The 21,098-nt window shown below is 45.4% G+C and overlaps 1 protein-coding gene across 2 annotated transcripts in view; it reads left to right on the forward strand.

The window, feature by feature from the left end:
• Window positions 1-20,623, forward strand: part of LOC147098093 (glycerol-3-phosphate acyltransferase 4) — a 179,910-nt gene extending 159,287 nt beyond the window's left edge. For both annotated transcript variants that reach the window (XM_085971325.1, XM_085971324.1), the window contains 4 exons: window positions 4,195-4,280; window positions 10,911-11,039; window positions 14,956-15,035; window positions 16,385-20,623. In XM_085971325.1, coding sequence (XP_085827451.1) covers window positions 4,195-4,280; window positions 10,911-11,039; window positions 14,956-15,035; window positions 16,385-16,493 — 404 coding nt within the window. In that variant the 3' untranslated portion in view covers window positions 16,494-20,623. The remainder of the gene's footprint in view (window positions 1-4,194; window positions 4,281-10,910; window positions 11,040-14,955; window positions 15,036-16,384) is intronic.
• Window positions 20,624-21,098: the final 475 nt, after the last annotated feature.

A 21,098-nucleotide genomic window follows, 5' to 3' on the forward strand; every position in this document is an offset into this window, starting at 1 on the left:
CCCTTTAGCTATACTGTGAAATTTTCCACTGAAAGAAATGTATTAAATATAATTTAAGTTCTCCTGAGAGTGTGACAATGCAGCTAGAGAGTGGTACCCTTTATTTTTCACTTGTAAATTTGTGATATTCTTTCTTCCCCCATCGTCTCCAGTTTTCTCGCTTCTTTCCCTCAAAAGGCCGAGTTGTGCTGAAGTATGGTTCCTCAGGAGTCGGGGACTCTCCAGTGCCTCGCACAAGTGCCCATTTTCAATGTCTTCTGGATATTTGAGTGAAGAGGGCATCTCAGCTGGAAACAGTCTTGTCTCCGCTCAGTGTCTAGACCTGATTCCTCCGACCAAAATGTACCACCTCACACTTATCTGGATTGAAATTCATTTGCCATTTACATGCCCATTCTGCAAGTTTGTTAACGTCTTCTTGTATTTAGTTGCAGTCTTCCTCAGTATTAACTACATCCCCCAATTTCGTGCCATCTGCAAATTTTGATGTAGTACTTCTGATTCCTGAGTCCAAATCATTTATGTAAATGGTGAACAACAGTGGTCCCGATCCCTGTGGAACACCACTTCCCACCTTCTACCAGTCTGAGTAACTACCCTTAACCCCTACTCTCTCTCTTCTGTTTTGTAGTCAGTTTGTTACCCATTCTGCTGCCTGTCCCATGACCTAATATGCCCTGACCTTAGTCGGTCTATGTGGTCGGTACCTTTTTGAAGGCTTTTTGAAAGTCCAAATATATTATATCTACTGCATTATCCTTATCTACTCTTTCTGTTACTTCTTCAAAGAATTCATTTGGTCAAGCATGAGCTTCCCTTTTGAAATCCATGCTGACTATTCTTGATGATATTTCCAGTTGCTAGATGTTTTTCTATTACATCTTTGAGTAAAGATTCCAATATCTTTCCTACTAACTGGATTTGTTCTATCTCCATTTTTGAATATAGGAATAGCAATAGCTGTCTGGTGCTATTCCTTTTTCTAATTATTTTTTAAATATATGTACTAGTTCCTCTGCTATCTCTTCCCTTGCTTCTGTTAGTATGTGCAGATGCAATCCATCTGATAGAAATAGAGAAAGAGAAGCAATGGGAGCAAAGCTCAGAGTGCAAAAAGAGATATAACTAATTCAAAACAAAAACAAAATACTGCAGAGATGCTGGAAATCTGAAATAAAAACACACAATTCTGGAAAACTCAACCGGTCAGGCCGCATCTGTGGAGAGAGAAACAGAGTTAACGTTTCAGGTCAATGACTGAGCGGGTGCAGAGGAGATTTACTAGACTGGTACCAGGCATATGAGGGAATTCAGTTATGTGGAGAGACTGGAGAAGCTGGGATTGTTCACCTTGGAGCAGAGAAGCTTAAAGGGAGATATAATCGAGGTGTTCCACATTATATGGGGTTTTGAGGGAGTAGATAGAGAGAAACAGTGTCCACTGGAAGTCGGTAACTAGAGGACACAGATTTAAGATCATTGGTAAAGGGTGGTGGACGCAGATTCAGTAGAAACTTTCAAAAGGCAATTGGATAAATGCTTAAAAAGGAAATATTTGCGGGGTTATGGGGAAAGAGCAAATGAGTGGGACCAACTGGAGAGCTCGTTCAGAGAGCAGGCACGATGGGCTGAATGGTCTCCTTCTGCGCTGTATGATTTTATGGTACTATGTTAGAGATTAACAGTTTTTAAGCATGTACAGTGCCTGGGGAAAGTGTGTGTGGGGTGGGGGGGCGGGGGTGGTGGGGGAGGAAGGAAACCACAAAGGGAGGGGTGGAAGACAGGAGTCATTAAATGACAAAAAGGATGATGGTGCAAGGCAAAAAGGGATGGTAATGGGACAAGTGAAGAATCAAAAGATGGGTCCAGAGGAGGTGTAAATGGGAATAGCAGCGGGGGAGGGAAGCACAGAACATCTGGCAAAGAGAAGGCTCCTATGGCCTGAGAATGTGGCAGGAAAAGGCGGGAAGACTCCAGGGATTCGGAGCACCCCGCTGGCCCTGTACCGATAGGAGATCCCTCCCTCCTCCCCCCTTTCTTATCTTTTCTATCTCCTAAATATATTGTGTCCCAATATGTTTATTTTTCATTCTTCTCCAGTTTGCATCCAGGCTTCTGTTAATATGTGAAGTCTCGATCTTCCTGTAAAATAATTGCTTTCAGTTCTTGTAGTTATTTCCTATACTCTGCATATTGCAATCTGTGCATTCAACCTATTTTTGCACTTTTAAAAAGCCACTTACCCACTTTCCCATGATTATTTTGTTAACGCTGCCCTTACCTTTACATCAGTCTTTACCCTGTTTATAACTTATTTGTTTGAATTTAATTCCTCTACTCCATATCCCTCTTGATAAATTATTTTCTGCCTGAATACATCAGCACAGGCACAATGGACGGATGGCCTCCTTCTGTGCTGTATCATTCTAAAGTTTTAATATTATCCCCATTCAGTAGCCGATCCCGGTTGGTTTTATTTCCCTAGCCCCATCTCCCCTGTTTAAATATCTTGTCCCTTCCCGATTTAAAATGTCTTCCCGATACATTAGGACCCTCTGTTCAGATGTAGTCCATCCTTGAGGAATAGCTCCCATTAGTCCCGGAAATGGTGCCAGTGTGCAACATGGAATCCCTCTTCCTGACACCACTCCTTTTATCCTGGCATTGAGTTCCCTAATCCTCCTGTCCTTCCCTGTTCTAGCGCATGGCTGGGGAAGTAACCTTGAGAATACCACCCATGAAGTCCTGCTCCCAAACTTGTTTCTTAATCTCATAAATTTGTTTTGCAGGACTTCAGGTCTATCTCTAACTACATCATTGGGCTCCAGGTGGACTGGTTTCTCTCCCTCCCCTTGCACAACCTTTTCCAGTCTATGTGATGTGTCCTTTACCCGAGCACCTGGAGGTAACAAAGCATCTGGGACTGTCAATCTGGACTGCAAAAGATCGTGTCAGCCCCTTTAGCTATTGAATACCCTCTCGCTACTGCATTTCTAGCTGTGCTGCTAATCTCCTCCTCTCCCCTCCCCCAGAGACACCTCTTGTACATTGGGGCCATTGATATTTATTTGATGGTCCTGCCCATAGCCCTCATTTTCCCCACAGGAAGCTAGATCTTGAAATCTGTTTGAGAGCATACGTTTCCCTGGGCGCTCCTATTCTGACCTTTCCTGTCTACCTTTCGCCATCCCCTCTGTAGGATACTGTAGGTAGGAGCTGCAATAATTCTATTCTGGTTTCTGTCCATTCCCCTCTGAATTAAAACTCCATATTAAAATGTGGCTTTTCCCACATTGCAGTTGCACTGGAGTCAGGGTACTTGACAGAGTGAATTACTATCTGCTGTTTTTAGAGAGGGTTTAATCTCTGTTTTCGGAAAGGAAGCTTGGGGAAAATGGAGCTTTATTGTGTGTCAACAGAAGCAGGAAATGTTCCTGATGTAACTGAAGCAACGGTAGCCTTTAATTGGGGATATTCCCTTCAGAACAGGACGTAAAAGCAGTAAGGGGGAGAAAGGATCATTTAGCCCATCAAAGCTCATTTATCTAGTGCATCAGCATTCTCCATTATGGCATCTATTTGTATTTTGAATGCTTTTGCATCGGAGACCTCTGCCTACTTAGTTAAGACCTTGTTGTCACTCTGCACTGTGTTGAAGATAAGTGCTTCAAATCAATAGATAGGGTTGTAACACACAAAGTGGGTCAAGATTGTTAGAAGATCAGCCATGATCTTCTTCAATGGCGGAGCAGGCTCAAAGGGGCGAATGGCCGACTCTTGCGCCTGTTTCTTGTGCTATGACTTTAAACATATGATAATTTGTGGAGGAAAGCTTTAAAACTATGACCCTTCATCCTTGAAATCAAGAATATACCAAGTGGAAAAGAAAATCTGGAGCATTATCAAATGAAATGTTGTGTGCAGGCCCAGAGGACATGGGTCCAAAACGGAAAAAGAAAAGCTCCAATGCCTCAGGAAGCAGTTCTTCACGTAGCGTGATCCGTATGGTCCGGTATGTTGCCCTATGTAGAGCAATGAATGCAAACAAAATTCGGAGTCTTCCAAGAGGCAGTTCGATGTTATAATGGAGAATGTAAAGATGAGCTTGTTGGGCCAAAGGTCTTCCCTAGTTTGTGCCCTGTGGGAAATTCCAAACCCTGCAGTAATGGTGCCTGACTGTGTCCATCTTTACAGGAACTTGTATCAACAATACCTCTGTAATGATGTTCAAGAAGGGCAGCTTTGAAATTAGAGCTACTGTCTACCCAGTCGCCATCAAGGTAAGACTAATTGCAGCATGTCACTAGATAAGTGACGTTATAGCTATCGTCTTTCAACAAAGAGGTGGATTAATTCTTTATTTCGAAGTGTTTTGGGCTTCCTTTGGGGCTTCGAAGAGCTTCTGAGCAAGACTCTGGCATAATCACATGATTCACTATGCAACAGTACAAGCAATGTTCCCACTTATCAACAGCATCTCTGTATAGATTGCAATACATCATTTTCTAAAAGTGCGAGTGCAGGTAGATAAAGCCAACATCATTTTGGGTCTTATCAGTAGGGGCATAGAGTACAACAGTGATGAGGTAATACAGTTGTACAAGCCGATGGTTAGGCCACAGTTAGAGGAGTGTTTATAGTTTGGGGCACCCCATTATAGAAAGAACATTAAAGCCATAGAAAGCTTGCAGCATAGATTCACCAGGGTGATACCAGCGATGGGAAACTATTGTTGAGGATTGAATTACATAGAAATGACAGCATGGAAACAGGCCGTTTGACCCAACCAGTCAGTGTTGGTGTTTATCCTCCACACGAGCAGTGTCCTGCACCACTCTTTTGCCATGTCTCTTTATCCCCTTTTCCTTCAGCCACCTATCCAACCTATTCTTAAATGTTGACATGGCCTCTGCTTCAGTCACTAACTCTGGTAGTGTATTCCACAGCCTCCCAACCCTCTGTGTAAAATAGTTTCTCCTGCTCACTGTCCTAAATCCCTTACGTGTATTCTTATATTGGAGTCTCTTCGTTCTAGGCCCCTCGACCACTGCGTACTGTTTCTATCCACTCTCCCCCACCCTTCATCATTTTAAACACCTCTGTCAAATCATCCCACAATCTCCTCTGTTCTAATGAAAGCAGCCCCAGTTGTTCAAGTCTGTCTTATTTGTATTTCCTCACACCAGGCAGCATCCCAGTGAATCTGTGCTGTACTCTATTCTCTCTCTTGCCTCAACATACTTCCCATAGCGTTGAGTGCAAAATTGTACACAAAGCTCTAACTATGGTCTGAGTAAGATTTTATAGAGATTCACCATTAAATCTCGACTTCTATATTCTGTACCACTTGACATAAAACCCAATATTATATAGTCGAACCCAAATATCATCCTGCTCCTCCATATCACACAGCCTTCCCCATTCAAAGTATAATTATTACTTTTTTTTTAGCCAAAATGTACCACCTCACATATATTGACATTGCATTCCACATTTTGCCCATCTTGCCAATACCCCCTTTGCAGCTTTGTTGACTCCTCTGTTATTTACTCTGCTCCCTCTTTTAGTATTCTCTGTAAATTTGGACAAACACTCCCTCTAGCCCCATATCCAAATCATTAACGCGAGATCCTGGGATTATTCCCACTGGAGCGGAGAAGACCAAGAGGAGATTGATGCTTTTAAAAAAAAAAAAAAAAAAGTTCTGAGCGTTTTCTGATGGGGTGAAGAGTGAACATAAGAACATAAGAAGTAGGAGCAGGAGTAGGCCATACGGCCCCTCGGGCCTGCTCCGCCATTCAATAGGATCATGGCTGATCCGAATCTAGACTCACGTCCGCTTCCCTGCCCTCTCCCCGTAACCCCTAATTCCCTTATCTGCTAGGAAACTGTCTATCTTCATTTTAAATTTATTTAATGTTGCAGCTTCCACAGCTCTCTGGGGTAGCAAATTCCATAGATTTACTACCCTCTGAGTGAAGAAGTTTCTCCTCATCTCAGTTTTGAAAGGGCAGCCCCTTATTCTTAGATTATGCCCCCTAGTTCTAGTCTCACCCATCAGTGGAAACATCCTCACCGCATCCACCCGATCAAGCCCCCTCACAATCTTATATGTTTCGATAAGATCGCCTCTCATTCTTCTGAACTCCAATGAGTAGAGTCCCAACCTACTCAACCTTTCCTCATACGTCAACCCCCTCATCTCCGGAATCAACCGAGTGAACCTTCTCTGAACCGCCTCGAGAGCAAGTATATCTTTTCTTAAATATGGAAACCAAAACTGCGCGCAGTATTCCAGGTGTGGCCTCACCAATACCCTGTATAACTGCAGCAAGACTTCCCTGTTTTTATACTCCATCCCCCTTGCGGTTAGAGCGTCAGCAATGAGGAGTTCTCCATTTTAAATTGTCAATGAAAGCGAGGAGGCAAGTTAGGACAAATTTCTTGACTCAGGGTTGTTGGAGCACAGAATGCTTTGTCACACAGAGTAGTTGAGGCAGAGATCATTCTATCTTTTAAGGGAAGAGTATATAAACACTTGAAGCAAACAGAGGTACAGGGCTTTGGAAAGAAAATAGGACAGTGGGATTATTTCTGGATTGCTCTAGCAACGCTCCAGCAAGGGATACAGTTGGTTAAATAGACGCCTCTTGTGCTGTACGGGCCAGAAATTCGGGTCGGAGGCTTCCCGCGGGCGCAGGCCCCTGACTTGCACTTGCCTAGCGCGCCTGCCGTTATGCTGTGGGGCCGCGGGGGATTCCGATCCTGGGCCTCCTCCAGCTGCCGGTGCGCAGTGCTTGCGTATCCCAGGGGCGCAGTTAGTTCGCAGCGTCCCCTGGGATCACGTGGGCCATGGAGAGCCAATCGGAGCAGGGACCTGTCAAATCTATGAATAGAGATCGGCCCCAAAGCCTAAGTAAAACTTCAAATAATTTTTTTTTTAAATCACATTTTTAAAATAACGATAAATTGCATAAATTAACTATTTTAAACAAAAATTTAAATTTTTGAAAAAATTAAAGTTTTTAACAGGGCTGAAATAAACTTACGTTTCTTTAAAGTATTTTAAAATGATAAACCTGTGGGGGGAAAAAAAAGTTTTAATTTTACTTAATTAACCTCTTACCTTGTTAAAAGTAGGCCTTGCGCCTGCTTTTTAAACGTGCAGCTGCTAGGGACTTACCCTCCCGGAGAAACCTGCAAAAAAATCGGAAGTTCCAGGCGTACGCGCTGCCTCTCTGGCGCACGCTTTTGACCTCTGAACTCCTTCCTTCAAGGGAACGGAAGTTCCGGTTTCCAGCGCATGCACGAAACCGGCACTTTTGTTGGCCCTATGCGTGAGTACACAGCGCGTACTCACCCGTGGGGACCCGAATTCCTGGCCCATTATCTTCTACGATCCATTAGAAAAGGAGAGTTTTGTGTAGTTCTTCTTTGTACCCACTAGATGGCAATATTCTTCCAGTAAAGTTCCCTCACCAAATGGGACACAAGACACTTGCAGAGTAAATGTTTCTGCATCGTGGGAGCTGTGAATGCAGCCACGCTGGTTGACCCTGTTACAGATCCTCAGTGATATTTCTGTATTAATATGAATGAGAGATTTCCTGCACTGCTTGATGTATCATTGATATATATACCAGCAAGTCCCAGCTGTGATTCCTGGTCTTTGTCACTTAGCAGTTGTTGGAGAACTATAATTCACCTCAAAAAGAAAGAACTTACATTTATATAGCGCCTTTCACGACTGCAGTCCCAAAGCGCTTTACAGCCAATGAGGTACTCTTGGACTGTTGTAATGTAGGAAATGCGGCCGCCAAATTGCACACAACAACTTGCATTTAATAAAACGTCCCAAGGCGCTTCACAGGACCGTTATCGGACAAAATTTGACAGCGCGCCACATGAGATATTCGGACAGGTGGCCAAATGTTTGGTCAAAGCGGTAAGTTTCAAGGAGTGTCCTGGGTGCTCAGATGAAATGGAGGGGGAAGCACATTAGTGTTGCTCGGGGGTGAACAGTTAATGTTTGTGCTCCCTGACTCGAATCTACACATCTGCCACTACGAGGGTGAGTCCCTTTGTTGACTGCCAGTACACCAAGTAGACAATCGGTAGTGGTTTTGCAATATCATCCTCATCCAACTTTCGCTCACTCCTACACCCCGCCCCCCCACCCCCTCCCGGGAAGACGCATGGCTCACACCTGACACCTCCCCATCTGGTGCAGCGCAGATCAGGAAATATTTCAAGTGAAGAATTGAGTTTGAACCCTTGGATTCTGTGGCACTGTCCTGTAACCAGCATCACCATGCTGGTCTCTTTAATTTTTAATTTGAATATTTATGATTAATTTTTGCACTCATTAAGGAGATGGAGAATGGAAGAACAACATTCTTGGTGTGCAGTGCACCTAATAAAAATTTTCAACTCGGCCCTAGATTAGATGCAAAATAAAGGTCCCTCTACCCACATTCAAACAGCAGTAGTATCCAGTATTCAAGAGCAGGGGCCAGATAAACGTGCCACAGTGAGTGGACCATATCTACACAGAAATGTATGACCTCCCAAATGCAAAAATTGTGAGACTGCCATCACGCAAAACTGCAAGGTCCCAATCTGCACAAACATCTAAATCTCCCCTGCAGCAATTGGCTGTCTGTCTGCATCTCATTGGCCCAGAAATTCGGGTCGGAGGCTTCCCGCGGGTGCAAGCCTCCGACCTGCACTTACCTAGCGCACCGGCCGTTGAGCTGTGGGCCCGCGTGGGATTCCGATCCTGGGCCTCCTCCAACTGCCGGCGCGCAGTGCTTGCATATCCCAGGGGCGCAGTTAGTTCGATGCGTCCCCTGGGGTCATGTGGGCCATGGAGAGCCAATGGCAGCAGGGAATGCTTCATTCATAAAATTGACAGGAAGAGCTACCTAAACTATAAATACTATAAGCCCCAAAACATCATTCAAATTTCAAATACATTTTTTTTTAAATCACATTTTTAAAATAACTATTTTAAACAATAATTTAAATTTGTTTAAAAAAAAATACATTTTCTAACAGGGCTAAAAATAAACTTACCTTTAAAGTATTTCAAAATAATAAACCTGTGGAAAAAATGTTTTAATTTTAATTAATTCACCACTTACCTTGTTAAAAGCAGGCCTTGCGCCTGCGTTTTACATGTGTAACTCCTGGGGCTAGAAATTCAGTAAGGCCCCGCCAGCTTTGCGCCCAGTTACCGCCCAAAGAGGGCTTCTGCGCCAATAGAGGAGTTTGCGCTGATATTCAGCGCAGCGGTAATGGCGGCGGTAGCCGGTAGCGCTGCGCCGGCACCGATGACGTCATCGGTGTGCGCAGTGCCCCGGTTCCACCCCGATACCGGCCCGACCCCCATATTTAGTTGCGGCCGCCTCTTCCGCAGCGGCCGCAAACAACGTTCTACAACCGTGGCCGTCCTGCAGCCTTAGTGGCGCTAGTTAAGGCGGAGGTGCGGCCGGCCGCTTTTTCGGCGGCCGCCTGCCCGCACCTCCTTCCCCGGCCTCCTTCCCCCCCCCCCCCGCGGCATTGCCGGCTGCTTTCTGCGAGCCCGGCACTTCTCCGCGGTGCCGGGCTCATTTGCCGGCACTATCAAGCGGCGAGCTCCCCGTTGCATGCACCTCCCCCTTAAGAGAAGGAGGAGGCCTGCAGTACCACAGCCTGCCGCTCCGCAGCGGGTGGCGCAGCAGCACCTACAGCGCTGAAATTCAGTTTCAGCGCCCCAAGCGGGGGCGGGCACACCCTGGAATAGCGCCCGGTTCCGACTTGGGGCGCAAAAACTGAATTTCTGACGGTCGCAACTGGCTCCGCGCGCAGCGCTAACTTTTGGGCGCAAGCGAGCTGGCGGGGCCTTACTGAATTTCTAGGCCCTGGAGACTTACCCTCCCGGAGAAACCTGCAAAAAAACCGGAAGATCAAGGCGTACGCGCTGCCTCTCTGGCGCACGCGTTTCACCTCTGAACCCTTTCCTTTAAGGGAACGGAAGTTCCGGTATCCCACGCATGCGCAGTGCATGCACAAAACCGGCACTTCCGTTGGGCCTACGGGTGAGTACACAGCGCGTACTCACCCGTGGAGACCCGAATTTCTGGGCCATTATACTTTTCACTTCAGTCTGTAGCCTGAGCTGCCCTCCACCATCACTTGGTCCCCACTGTGATCTACCCTGCTGCTTTTCCCAACACCACCACCTCCGCTCTGCTACCTGAAGTTTGAAAGCTTGGAATCTTAAACTTCCATGGTCTGAAGGGTTGGTAAAAGCTGAGACTTGATTGGTGCAGGAAGGTTCTGTCTTTGATCTAAATACACCAATCAGGGAGCATCTTCTTGCGGACCTCTACGCCATGGGAAGTTTAAGGACCCAAGGCTGAGTAAAGTCAGCCTTGCGCACCAACACGGAAAGAAGAAAGAAACCAGCAAGGGTTTTGTGGGCCAGCTAAAAGGAGCTGAAAGGTGTGCAGGGATTGACTTGAGTACGTCTGAGATGCAACCCGAATTTGGTGCAGAGTAAAACTCCCTCTCCACAGCCCCATCAGGCACAGTTAGCGTGGGTACATCACAGGTTAGAGGCAAAGTAAAACCCCTTTCACTCTACTTAAAATAAGCTCAGTCCTAGTCTTGGAGCATTTCTATTTCTCATGTCATTATCCTTTGGCAACTTTGTGAGATTGACGGTTAGTGCCAAATTATTGGCTGTTCTCATCTGTTGATTGCTGTCAGAGGACACTCCCATCCCATCCATCTGAGCTCAATTGAGCCGAGGCTTCAAAGGTGAAAGGATGACCTATTAAACACGTTGTCCAGCCTCTAATACTGTCACTTTGACCTACTTAATTCTTTTAATTGTTTTTCCTGTATTGTGCTTTTCTTATTGCCAGTATGATCCTCGATTTGGAGAAGCGTTCTGGAATAGCAGCAAGTATGGGATGGTGAACTACCTCCTGAGGATGATGACGAGCTGGGCGATTGTCTGCAGTGTCTGGTATCTGCCGCCAATGACACGTGAGGTAACCTCTTGCTTCGTGGGTGTGTGGAGAAAGGAGACGAGGATTCTGGGGAGTAGAGCAATGCTTTATAAAAAAAAAAAAAAAAAAAAAAAAAAATTCTTTGTTTTATTTTATTTGTTCATGGGTGTGGGTGTCGCTGGCAAGGCCAGCATTTATTGCCCATCCCTAATTGCCCTTGAGAAGGTGGTGGTGAGCCGCCTTCTTGGACCGCTGTAGTCCGTGTGGTGAAGGTGCTCCCCCAGTGCTGTTAGGGAGAGAGTTCCAGGATTTTGATCCAGCGATGCTGAAGGAACGGCGATATACTACCAAGTCAGGATGGTGTGTGACTTGGAGGGGAACTTGCAAGCGGTGGTGTTCCCATGCACTTGCTGCCCTTGTCCTTCTAGTTGGTAGAGGTCGTGGGTTTGGGAGGTGCTGTCGAAGAAGCCTTGGCGAGTTGCTGCAGCGCATCTTGTAGATGGTACACACTGCAGCCACGGTGCGCCGGTGGTGGAGGGAGTTAAAGGTGGTGGATGGGGGGCCAACAGGCAGGCTGCTTTGTCCTGGATGGTGTTGAGCTGCTTCAGTGTTGTTGGAGCTGCACTCATCCAGGCAAGTGGAGAGTATTCCATCACACTCCTTACTTGTGCCTTGTCGATGGTGGAAAGGCTCTGGGGAGTCAGGTGGTCAGTCAGGCTTTATTTTTAAAATGTAGATTCCACAATACTACAACTCGTATACTAAATGAGTGTAAAATATTCAACATATAAGAGTTTCTACAAAGGAATACTTATTGTAATATTCCTACAATATTATAGTTATACAGTAAGATTCATAATGTAACAAGCTGTGTCCATAAGCTATCAGACTTTGGAAGGCTCCAAAAGATGTCCTTTTAACTGTAGCTGGCAAGCTGTCTCTTTCTGGGGTGCATTCTAACCCCAGACAAGGTACAGCCCATGTGACCTGGGTTAGAACTGTCAAGCAAACAAGTACGAATAAAACATTTGAAGAGTGAAATTAATGAAAGGACAAAGAGCCTTCGAACAACACAGTGTTATTCCCTTTTCAAACAAAACATTCCATTTGATGGCTATAATCTCGGAAAGTTGTCCTTGTGTCTCCATGCTTTCCACAGCCATGCTATATGAATATCCCTAATTGGAGCTACAATTTCCTTAGCGTGCCATCCATATAGTCTTGGATAACAGATTGCTGTTGCTTATCCAGCTTCCTGTTCCACTGGACCCAAGCGGCATGTCTCCCATCGTAAAATGGCAATTTGTTTTTAGCTTGCGAACCTAGAAAGACAAAGGCCGAGATTTTGCGGGAGGTCAGCGGGCGCGATCGGTGGCGGGTCGGGTGGGAAAGCTTTTTTTCCCCAGCGGGTCGGGAACCCTGCTGTCACCCGCCTTTCCCAATGTCGAGTCTGTCAGCGCTGAGCAGACCCGACACGCAGCGGCGGGGGACCCAGTTCAGGTAATTATGACCTTGTTCACAGATCATTAAGAATACATTTGAGCCCACCTTTTGATTTTATGTGCTCGCCCAAGGGGTCCTTGCTGCTCGGGGATCACATCTGTTAAGCTGGGCGGGAGTTGAATGGCCATTGAATCAGCTGATTACTTGACAGCTTGAAATGTGCTATAAAAGCTCCCACTTCACAGCTGTTCACTTTCCAAGCTCAGAAGCTGTTGCTTACTGCATTTGGAAGACAGTTTGATCTTTATGCAGGTTGCAAGTGTTTGGAGAAAACTCTCTATCCAGTGTCACCTCGTTGGAACAACCTCTCTCACCATTGACATCGCTTCTGTCGTCTCAATTTCACCTGCCCCCTCTTCCATCAGCATGGGTGCCCTTTATAATCTCTCACCTGGTGGTGTTGGGGCTGATCGTGGTCCTCAGAATCCCACCACGATCAGCCCCAACACCAGCAGCGCCAACAACGGCACCTTCTCCGCAATCAACTGATGATACCCTCTGTTCTGTGCAGCAACACCCGACCACATTGCTGCCAGGGACACCAGGGATGGCCTCACCATGGCCAGATTTACTTCACTTGATGCTGTACACCCTGGCTGCTACATGATGCGCCAGGTTGGCACCACCCCACGCCAACACCATAAAGCATCACTACAATGCCCAAGCCATTCCTTTCACACTCATCACCATTGCGGGGCTACTGTTGTGTCTCACCATTCGCTGCAATTCACTAATCCACTTCCAAAGGTGCACACAAATCTGTCCAAGAGCGCAAAGTGTTGAAAATAAAGATTTCAATGTTTGATACCACATTAACAGAAACTTGTTAGTTGGTATGATTGTACTAGGATGAGGGTGAGTGTGAGGGGTGGCTCGTGAGATGGGGATGTGATAAAATAGTTAGAGAGGGATGGGTGGAGGTGCAAGGTAAGTTGGTGTGAGTAAGAATGTGCAGGAGTAGGGTAGGGAAGGCAGAGTGATGGGGATGTGATGAGCGCACAGCAGGATGAGGTTAAGTGTGGTTTTGTACTAACGTTTCGTGATCTACTGAGATCATTGAAAGGTTTGCGCCACTGCACCCAGGTCCTCCTGACCACATCCCTGCTTGTGCCCTCCTCTGCAATGTGCAACCAGGCTGTGTTGATCAACTGGGGAGGTGTCTTCCGCCCAAGGGAAGAGGACCTCCCTACGTGCTGTGAATCCTTCCATAAGCATATGGAGGGAGTCATGGGGGAGCCTGGGTGCAGTCCTGTGCCTTTGTGCAGTCACTGTCAGTGTTTGCAGCACCTCAATGCTGTAGAACACTGACAGCGCAAATGTCAAAATAAATTTGGCCATGGTCCCTTTAAGAAAACCGGCTGATGATGTGTCATCAAATGACATCACCAGACCCGCTTCCTCTAATTGGCCGGGAAACGCACTGGGCGGGCTTGATCAAGGGAAAGTCATGTCACAGAGCGGGATGGAGCCAGCAGCGAGGCCACGACTCTCCACCGACATTGCCCGCCACGGACCCGCTGAAGTCAGCAAACTCGCGGCCAAACAGTCTTCACTGTTCCATCCGGCTCTCCCACAGAACCTTGAGTCATGCTCGTTCAAATCTTGTTATATTAAAAGCAAAATCTGTTGATATTTGCTAGTGCCTCCAGTCTGAATTGATTATATGTCTAATAGCCTACAAACACAATCGAGTACAGTATATCAATACCAAACATACATATACATAAAAATAAAGCAAGATTCCAAATCAATTTTACTTTTAAGATTACTATTTCATATTACATTTGATCTCTTCACAATCCCTGGTTTCAGCAGTTTTCTGGCTAGTGCTGGGGCAGCACTCGGAGGATTAGACTGGCCTCACTACCTCTGGGTGAGGGAAGTGACAATCAGCCACCGTTCTTGCTCCTGATCACTATCCATTGCTGCAATGGTGTCCGGTGATGGCAGATTGCTGTGAGGCGTCCCGTGTTTGAGCAGTTCTCGACACTCTCTCCGGACTCGGCTTTGGACAAGAGTAGGAGAAAATTCCCATGAAACTGTAATCCAGGAAAAGGTCAGCTCTTTCAGGAGAGGGGGCAGAATTCCTTGCACCATTTGTGATAAATTGTGGTATGAAAAATGGAGAATTTTAATGGAACATTCTACCACTAATACCCTAATTTTTTTAAGGCAGTGCTATTGTTTATGTGTGACATTACTTAAGATCCATTTGCATCTAATTTACATTGCAGTAATTCTGCTTATAAGGTGTACTGTGATTGCTGAACAGACTTTAATGTTCCAGTGAAGGCATTTCCACGAGCTTTGTTCTGTGTAGGTTAACCCATTTGTTGTGTTGTTTGAGATCCACATACCACATATGGTTCATACAGATGAGGCAGCAATGTATCGTCACTTACTGAGAGGCCCTGTAGAACAGCACTGATTTAAATGCTTTCTTTGTGTTGCACAGGAAGGTGAGGAGGCAGTACAGTTTGCGAATCGTGTGAAAGCTGCAATCGCTAGACAAGGTGGTCTTGTAGATTTACTGTGGTAAGTAAATTCCTTCCAGTTTGTTGCCTTATTCTGCTTCCCTTATGAGAATATGCCATGACTGTGTCACTTTAAAAAAAAATAAAAAAAATAAAAGTTAGTTACATGAGTGAGTCCAAACTTGATTATTTTATGAGTGACCTAATTGCATTACATTGAATATTAGAGGTGATTTCTCAAACAGTTACAGTGAACAAGAAGGAAGGCTACCAGGCTGGCAGCTCCCTACTGAGCTCTCCTTTGTAACTCTAGCCATAGCCATCTTTGCTCCCACACCCACCCCCCACCCCAAGTCTCCTCTCCTCCACTGCTTAAAATCCTCTGCCCTCAACAACAAGTGCCTTTTAGCTCAGTCTACAAGTAAAAGTGACCACTTTTGGTGGTCCTAAATGTGGGGCCACTCCGTTGAAAGAAGGATGCTTGAGTATTGTCTTTCTGAGTATTTGCTGATGAATGAAATCTACTGGGGTTTGATGGTTATGCATCTTACGTGGCAGCTGCACCCACCGTATGAACAAAGAAGAATTTGTACAGTTTAAGTCGTGTTAGCATGACTGTGGAGGAGTCGGTGCCAGTAGAGGCCAAGATCCTCACTTACATACCCTCAGTACTGCACAGAACCTTTCTCTCTCATTGATGTCGATAAAGTTGTTGAATATATTAAGTGCTTACCACAAGAACATGGCTCTTTAGTTGGTGAAAAATGCCTTCTGTTCTGTAGCAACACTGACACTTTTGGGAAACCCTGATGCCATCAGTCTATGTCCAGTAGCCAAATTTGTTTAGTCCTGTATGAATTTTGATGGCGAGTTCGGTTCCAGGCCAGGTTCTGAATCTCATGTTAAACAGACCTATTGTTGCCCAGGATTTTTAGCTTCCACAGGCCAGTTGCACCATTGTTTATGTTTCAGCGCTACAGATTTACCTCGTGAGACAGCAAATGATCACATTGTTCTAGCTGCAGTCTTTACAACTTGATATGCTATAACCGTCCCTGATATCGAGAGAGAGGTGAGCAACCAGACTGGGGGAGACGTTTGAGCAACTGTGTTCATGTCGGACTTGCTGTGCTTTCCTCAGTTTAATGTTGCCAACTGTTGTGAAGCAGTCCCGCGAAGTAAACAGAAGAACTCAAAGCAGTAGCGGGCTCCACATCCCAATAAACTGGACATGCTTCTGCTTTAGAAATTGAGTGTGAATCATGGTCTTGCAGGAGGCGTTGGCTGAATCCTGCTGAAGTTTATTTCCCAGTTCAGTTTTCAATGCTGGTTATTATATTTTGGGAGTTCCTGGGCTCCCAAATCTAAGTATAGAACCTGGGTTTAACCTGGTGTGTCTGCGCATTTCAGGGATGGCGGCCTCAAGAGAGAAAAGGTGAAGGACACCTACAAAGAGGAGCAGCAGAAACTCTACAGTAAGATGATAGTGGGGAACCACAAAGACCGAAGCCGATCCTGAACTCTCCGCTGGACTACCCATTCCACTGCCAGTATGGGCATGTGAAATGACACATCTGTGGCTGTGTTTCTGGCCCTTAATAAACTAAAGGGCAAGAATTTGTCCTGGTACATGTTTTCTCTTATTGAGGAATATAAAACTGAGCAGCATGGAGTGGAAAGAAATCTGCTGTATCTCAAACTGTCTGCACCTGGAAATGGACATCAAAAAATGGCCAACAAAATGGCAAATGTGTCTGGGTTGGGGCAAAGGAAAGAATGAGATACGACTTATAGATAGGCCAAAGCGGAAGGGAATCGTGTGACTGGTGTGGATTATGCCAAGCCCGTTTTCAGACCAATTGGGACAGTTAGCCATAGCCTGTGTGTTTTAGTTCACTGGGTCAGTTGCGTTTTATTTGGAGAGAGGGGCTCAAAAGATGTGAACAGCCAAGAAGCGGAAACACAAAACCTTTGACCACGTAACTGACTGGAAGAGGCGTATTGGTGGAGACCCTATGATGCATGACTTTACATGTACGCATTTTATTTTGACACCTGTTTTAAGATATGTACTTGCATGCTTTTGTTTTTTCTTTTCTTTAAAAAATTACATAGACTAACATTTTCATTGTAACCAGGAAAGAAAACATTCTGCTGCCTATCCTCCATGGCTGGGCTTGACTGCAAGCAGGTGTGAAGGATACTTATTTTTTGTACTTAATTTGCTTTTCTTGAAGTGTGCTGTAGGGGTAAAAGCTCCACTGTCCTGCATACACCTGTCAGTCCAGCTCCTTGAGGATTTTTCTTCCGTTGAAAGCTTACTCTGCCATTCTGTTTTACACTGTTGGGCCATTAACACCTGGGTCTATTTCAGCAATGCGTGCGTAAGCAAATCTTTTCCTTTCCGGTTTGACGGTGATTTTGTCTGTTTCCAGTTCAAAGTTTGGAAGCTGATGTGCAATCACCTACGTGGTATAATTCGCAATCTTAAGTTTTATTATCGATAGGGTCCATCATTTTTGCTGTGTCTCCAACCACTTCTTAATGTCACATTGTGTGAACCACATTGGCTGGACGTTGGCATCTATGATGGTGGGACCTCAGGAGGAGGCCGAGTAGAATCATTCACTTTTGGTTTAAAAACACTTACAAATGTTTCAGCCTGGTCTCTTGTACTCGTGCTGGATTCTACCGAGTTTCGGGCAGCTAGATTTGCCCTTAGTCTGTCCCCCAAAACACAGTGGTAAAAGCGCACTGCATGGTGGAGGATGCCTTCACGATGGAGCCAAGACTTTGTCTTCACAAGAACTTGCGGTGGTCACTCCTACCAGTGCTATTGCGGACAGATGTGTCTGCGGCAGGTAGGTTGGTGAGGACGAGATCAAGCAGGTTATGTCCTCACCACACGATGGAGGCCCAGTCTGGCAATTACGAATGTTTTCAGGCCAGTTAAATCAGGAGTGGTACTGTACTACCAAGCCACTGATGGTGAACATTTGAGTGTTTTGTGTGCCCTTGCTTCCCTTGGTGCTTTCTTCAAGTGGTGTTCAACATGGAGGAGTACAGTGGCGGGGAGGGGAGGGGAGGGTGGTACGTGGTAATTAGCAGGAGGTTTCCGTGGCTTTGTTTAACCTAAAGCCATGAGATGTCTTGGGGTCCAGAGTCAATGTTAAGGACTCCCAGAAACACGCCCGCTGACTGCTACTGTGCAACCCTCTTATGGGACTATCCTGCCACTTACCCAAGAATGATGGTGGAGGAGTCTGGAATTATTGCTGAAAGAGTGTACGATTATGTGGCCTTTGTTGGTCTAGTCTTTGGGATAATAGACCCCACGTGTTAGCAAGGATCACCCAAGTCTTGTCCTGAACTGATGCCTGGTTGTTGCAATAGGTCCATCTGATATTTCTCTTATTGTTTTGTTTTTCTATCATGATTGTGCCCGACCACTTTGGAGGGTGTTAAAAAGAGCATCAGTGAACCAGTTGAGTTTTTACAACAATTCAAGAGTTTTTAGAGTTAGCCTGTGGTTTGTTGAACTCGAGTGTCACAGATTGCTGTGTTGGGGTTAGAGCTGATGACCTTTGTTTCTAGTCTAGTATCGTAAACTCCAGGCTACTGTACCTGAAGAATGGCAATTGGGGTGACGGACCAAAGGGCATTGAGCACCTGTGGAACGTGACCTCAGAAAGGAGTCCTCTTCAGGAGCAGGGGAGGAGATGAAAATTGGTAAGCGAATGAATCCAAAGTGGGACAAAATTTAGATTGGGGGGGAAAAAAAATGTCGCTATGATTTGTAGCTCAAAGTTCAGACCCATCAGTGAAGAGTGAACTAGCAACCACAATTCTAGAAAGGACATTTTGATATTTTTAGTAACATTTATGCAGAGCTCCATAATTAAACTAACCAGATGTTAGCGTCCATAATTTAGTATTTCATCTGTTAATGCTAAGACATGACTCATGGAGCTACAGATTAGGAGTTCACTTTGTGTGATTTGCCCAGCTGTTGGATCTTACCCAGGAGACACCCATTATCCCAGTACGAGTGAGGAACCTAATGGCAGCTTAGTGAGTATATTCTTGCTCAGTGTGGTACTGAATTGTATAGATCAAGAAAGGCCCAGGTTTGTACTGAGTTACTGGGTTTCATGAGGGATAGCAACTGGGGCACTACTAGCAAAAATCAGCTGGGGTTCCAGCATCTGATACCAATCCAGTAACTACTGCTAGAAAGATGTAAACATATTGCCGCTAACGAGGTATCTTTTTTATTCGTTCATGGGATGTGGGTGTCACTGGCAAGGCCAGCATTTATTGCCCATTCCTAATTGCCCTTGAGAAGGTGGTGGTGAGCTGTCTTCTTGAACCCCTGCAGTCCGTGTGGTGAAGGTGCTCCCACAGTGCGGTTAGGGAGGGAGTTCCAGAATTTTGACCCAGCGACGATGAAGGAACAGCCGATATATTTCCAAATCATGATGGCGTGTGACTTGGTCTGGGCTCTCGCACGAAAAGTAGCCATTTCAATGAGGAATCCGGGGCTTGCTGGCACTCCGGAACTGTGGCCCAGTGTCAGTCAGCACATGTGCTATGGAGGCTGCGTGGGGAAATGGACATCCAATGCCTTAGTGTCCTTAAGTACACCTGTTGGAGAGGGGACTGCTGTGTTGACTGAGTGTGTAAATGTAAACAAGTTCTATCATTGCAAATTGTAATAAAGGGAATGAGGAGATTATGCTTTAAAGTATATTGGAATGAAGTTGACATTTGGGGGTGGGGCGGTTGAGCGAAACATTTGCAGGTTTATAAACTTTTTAACTCTTCGATGATTGTAATATTAGGTGTGTAACTCAGTGCTGGCTTGGACACTAAGTATTTTGAACCCTGTTATACTGCACCTTTTTTTTGTAAAGGTAATATCTTGTTTCCATCAAAACTTGAAGGTTAATCTAAACGGATAGATAAAGGAAGATAATAAGACTGAGGGCGGTGTGTTTGTGTGGAGTTTTCATGTTACATTATAATGAGATGATTTGACAATGTATTTGCTAACAAAATGTTCTGATTGGTTTTCTATAAACTGCAGATAAAAACCTTTGCACCACCAAGCTGGTCATTCTTCCAGGAGCTCACCCAAACAAGGACAATTTTAGTATTTTTTTAAAGAATACAGAAGAGCTGTGTAAAAATTCTGAATAGCACGAGAAGTGGTTGTGTTCTTTGGAATGGGAGTGAAGAAATAATTGGCTCCCGGTTAAGCAACACCTCGATTTAAAAATTCTCATCCTTGTTTTCAAATCCCTCCATGGCCTCGCCCCTCCCCATCTCTGTAACCTCCTCCAGCCCCACAACCCCCCCGAGATCTCTGCGCTCCTCTAATTCTGCCCTCTTGAGTATCCCTGATTAGAATCGCTCCACCATTGGTGGCCGTGCCTTCTGTTGCCTGGGCCCTAAGCTCTGGAATTTCCTGCCTAAACCTCTCTGCCTCGCTACCTCTCTTTCCTCCTTTAAGACGCTTCTTAAACCAAGCTTTTGGTCACCTGCCCTAATTTCTCCTTATGTGGCTCGGTGTCAATTTTTCTGTCTTCTAATACTCCTGTGCAGCGCCTTGGGACGTTTTACTACATTAAAGCCGCTATATAAATACAAGTTGTTGTTTGAGTTTTCTGTTCCTCAGAGTGAAAGTGAAGCATAACTGTAGTTGGCATTTGATGCTGATCTTTGGGGACCCAGGCAGCAGAATAATGTTTGCTTTAAAAAAAAAAAGTGTTTGGGGGCCTATCCACCGAGTTCCTTCCAGGAGAGTCATACTACTATTCCGGCTATTGCATTACTGCAAGCAGGAATAATTGTGGGAGCAAGAGTTTCCACCTATATAGTACGGAGTGCCTGGGATCCCATCTATTAGCAAAAGCACTCGGGAATAGTGTGGAGGAATGTTATGAATGGCAATGGAGGGACGGGGAAATGGAGAGAGAAGGAGGCAGAAGGCAGAGATACTGCTTGGGCATGGAGGAAGGATTGTTAGCAATAACAGTGGGAGTGTGCTGGGTTTATATAGAATATTGTTATATATCCATATTGCCCTTATATGGAGGTATTATAGCATATGGTCATACATCCT

Source organism: Somniosus microcephalus, chromosome 30 (assembly GCF_052327205.1).
Source record: "Somniosus microcephalus isolate GS21.2 chromosome 30, FLI_Smic_1.0, whole genome shotgun sequence".
Lineage (NCBI taxonomy): Eukaryota > Metazoa > Chordata > Chondrichthyes > Squaliformes > Somniosidae > Somniosus > Somniosus microcephalus.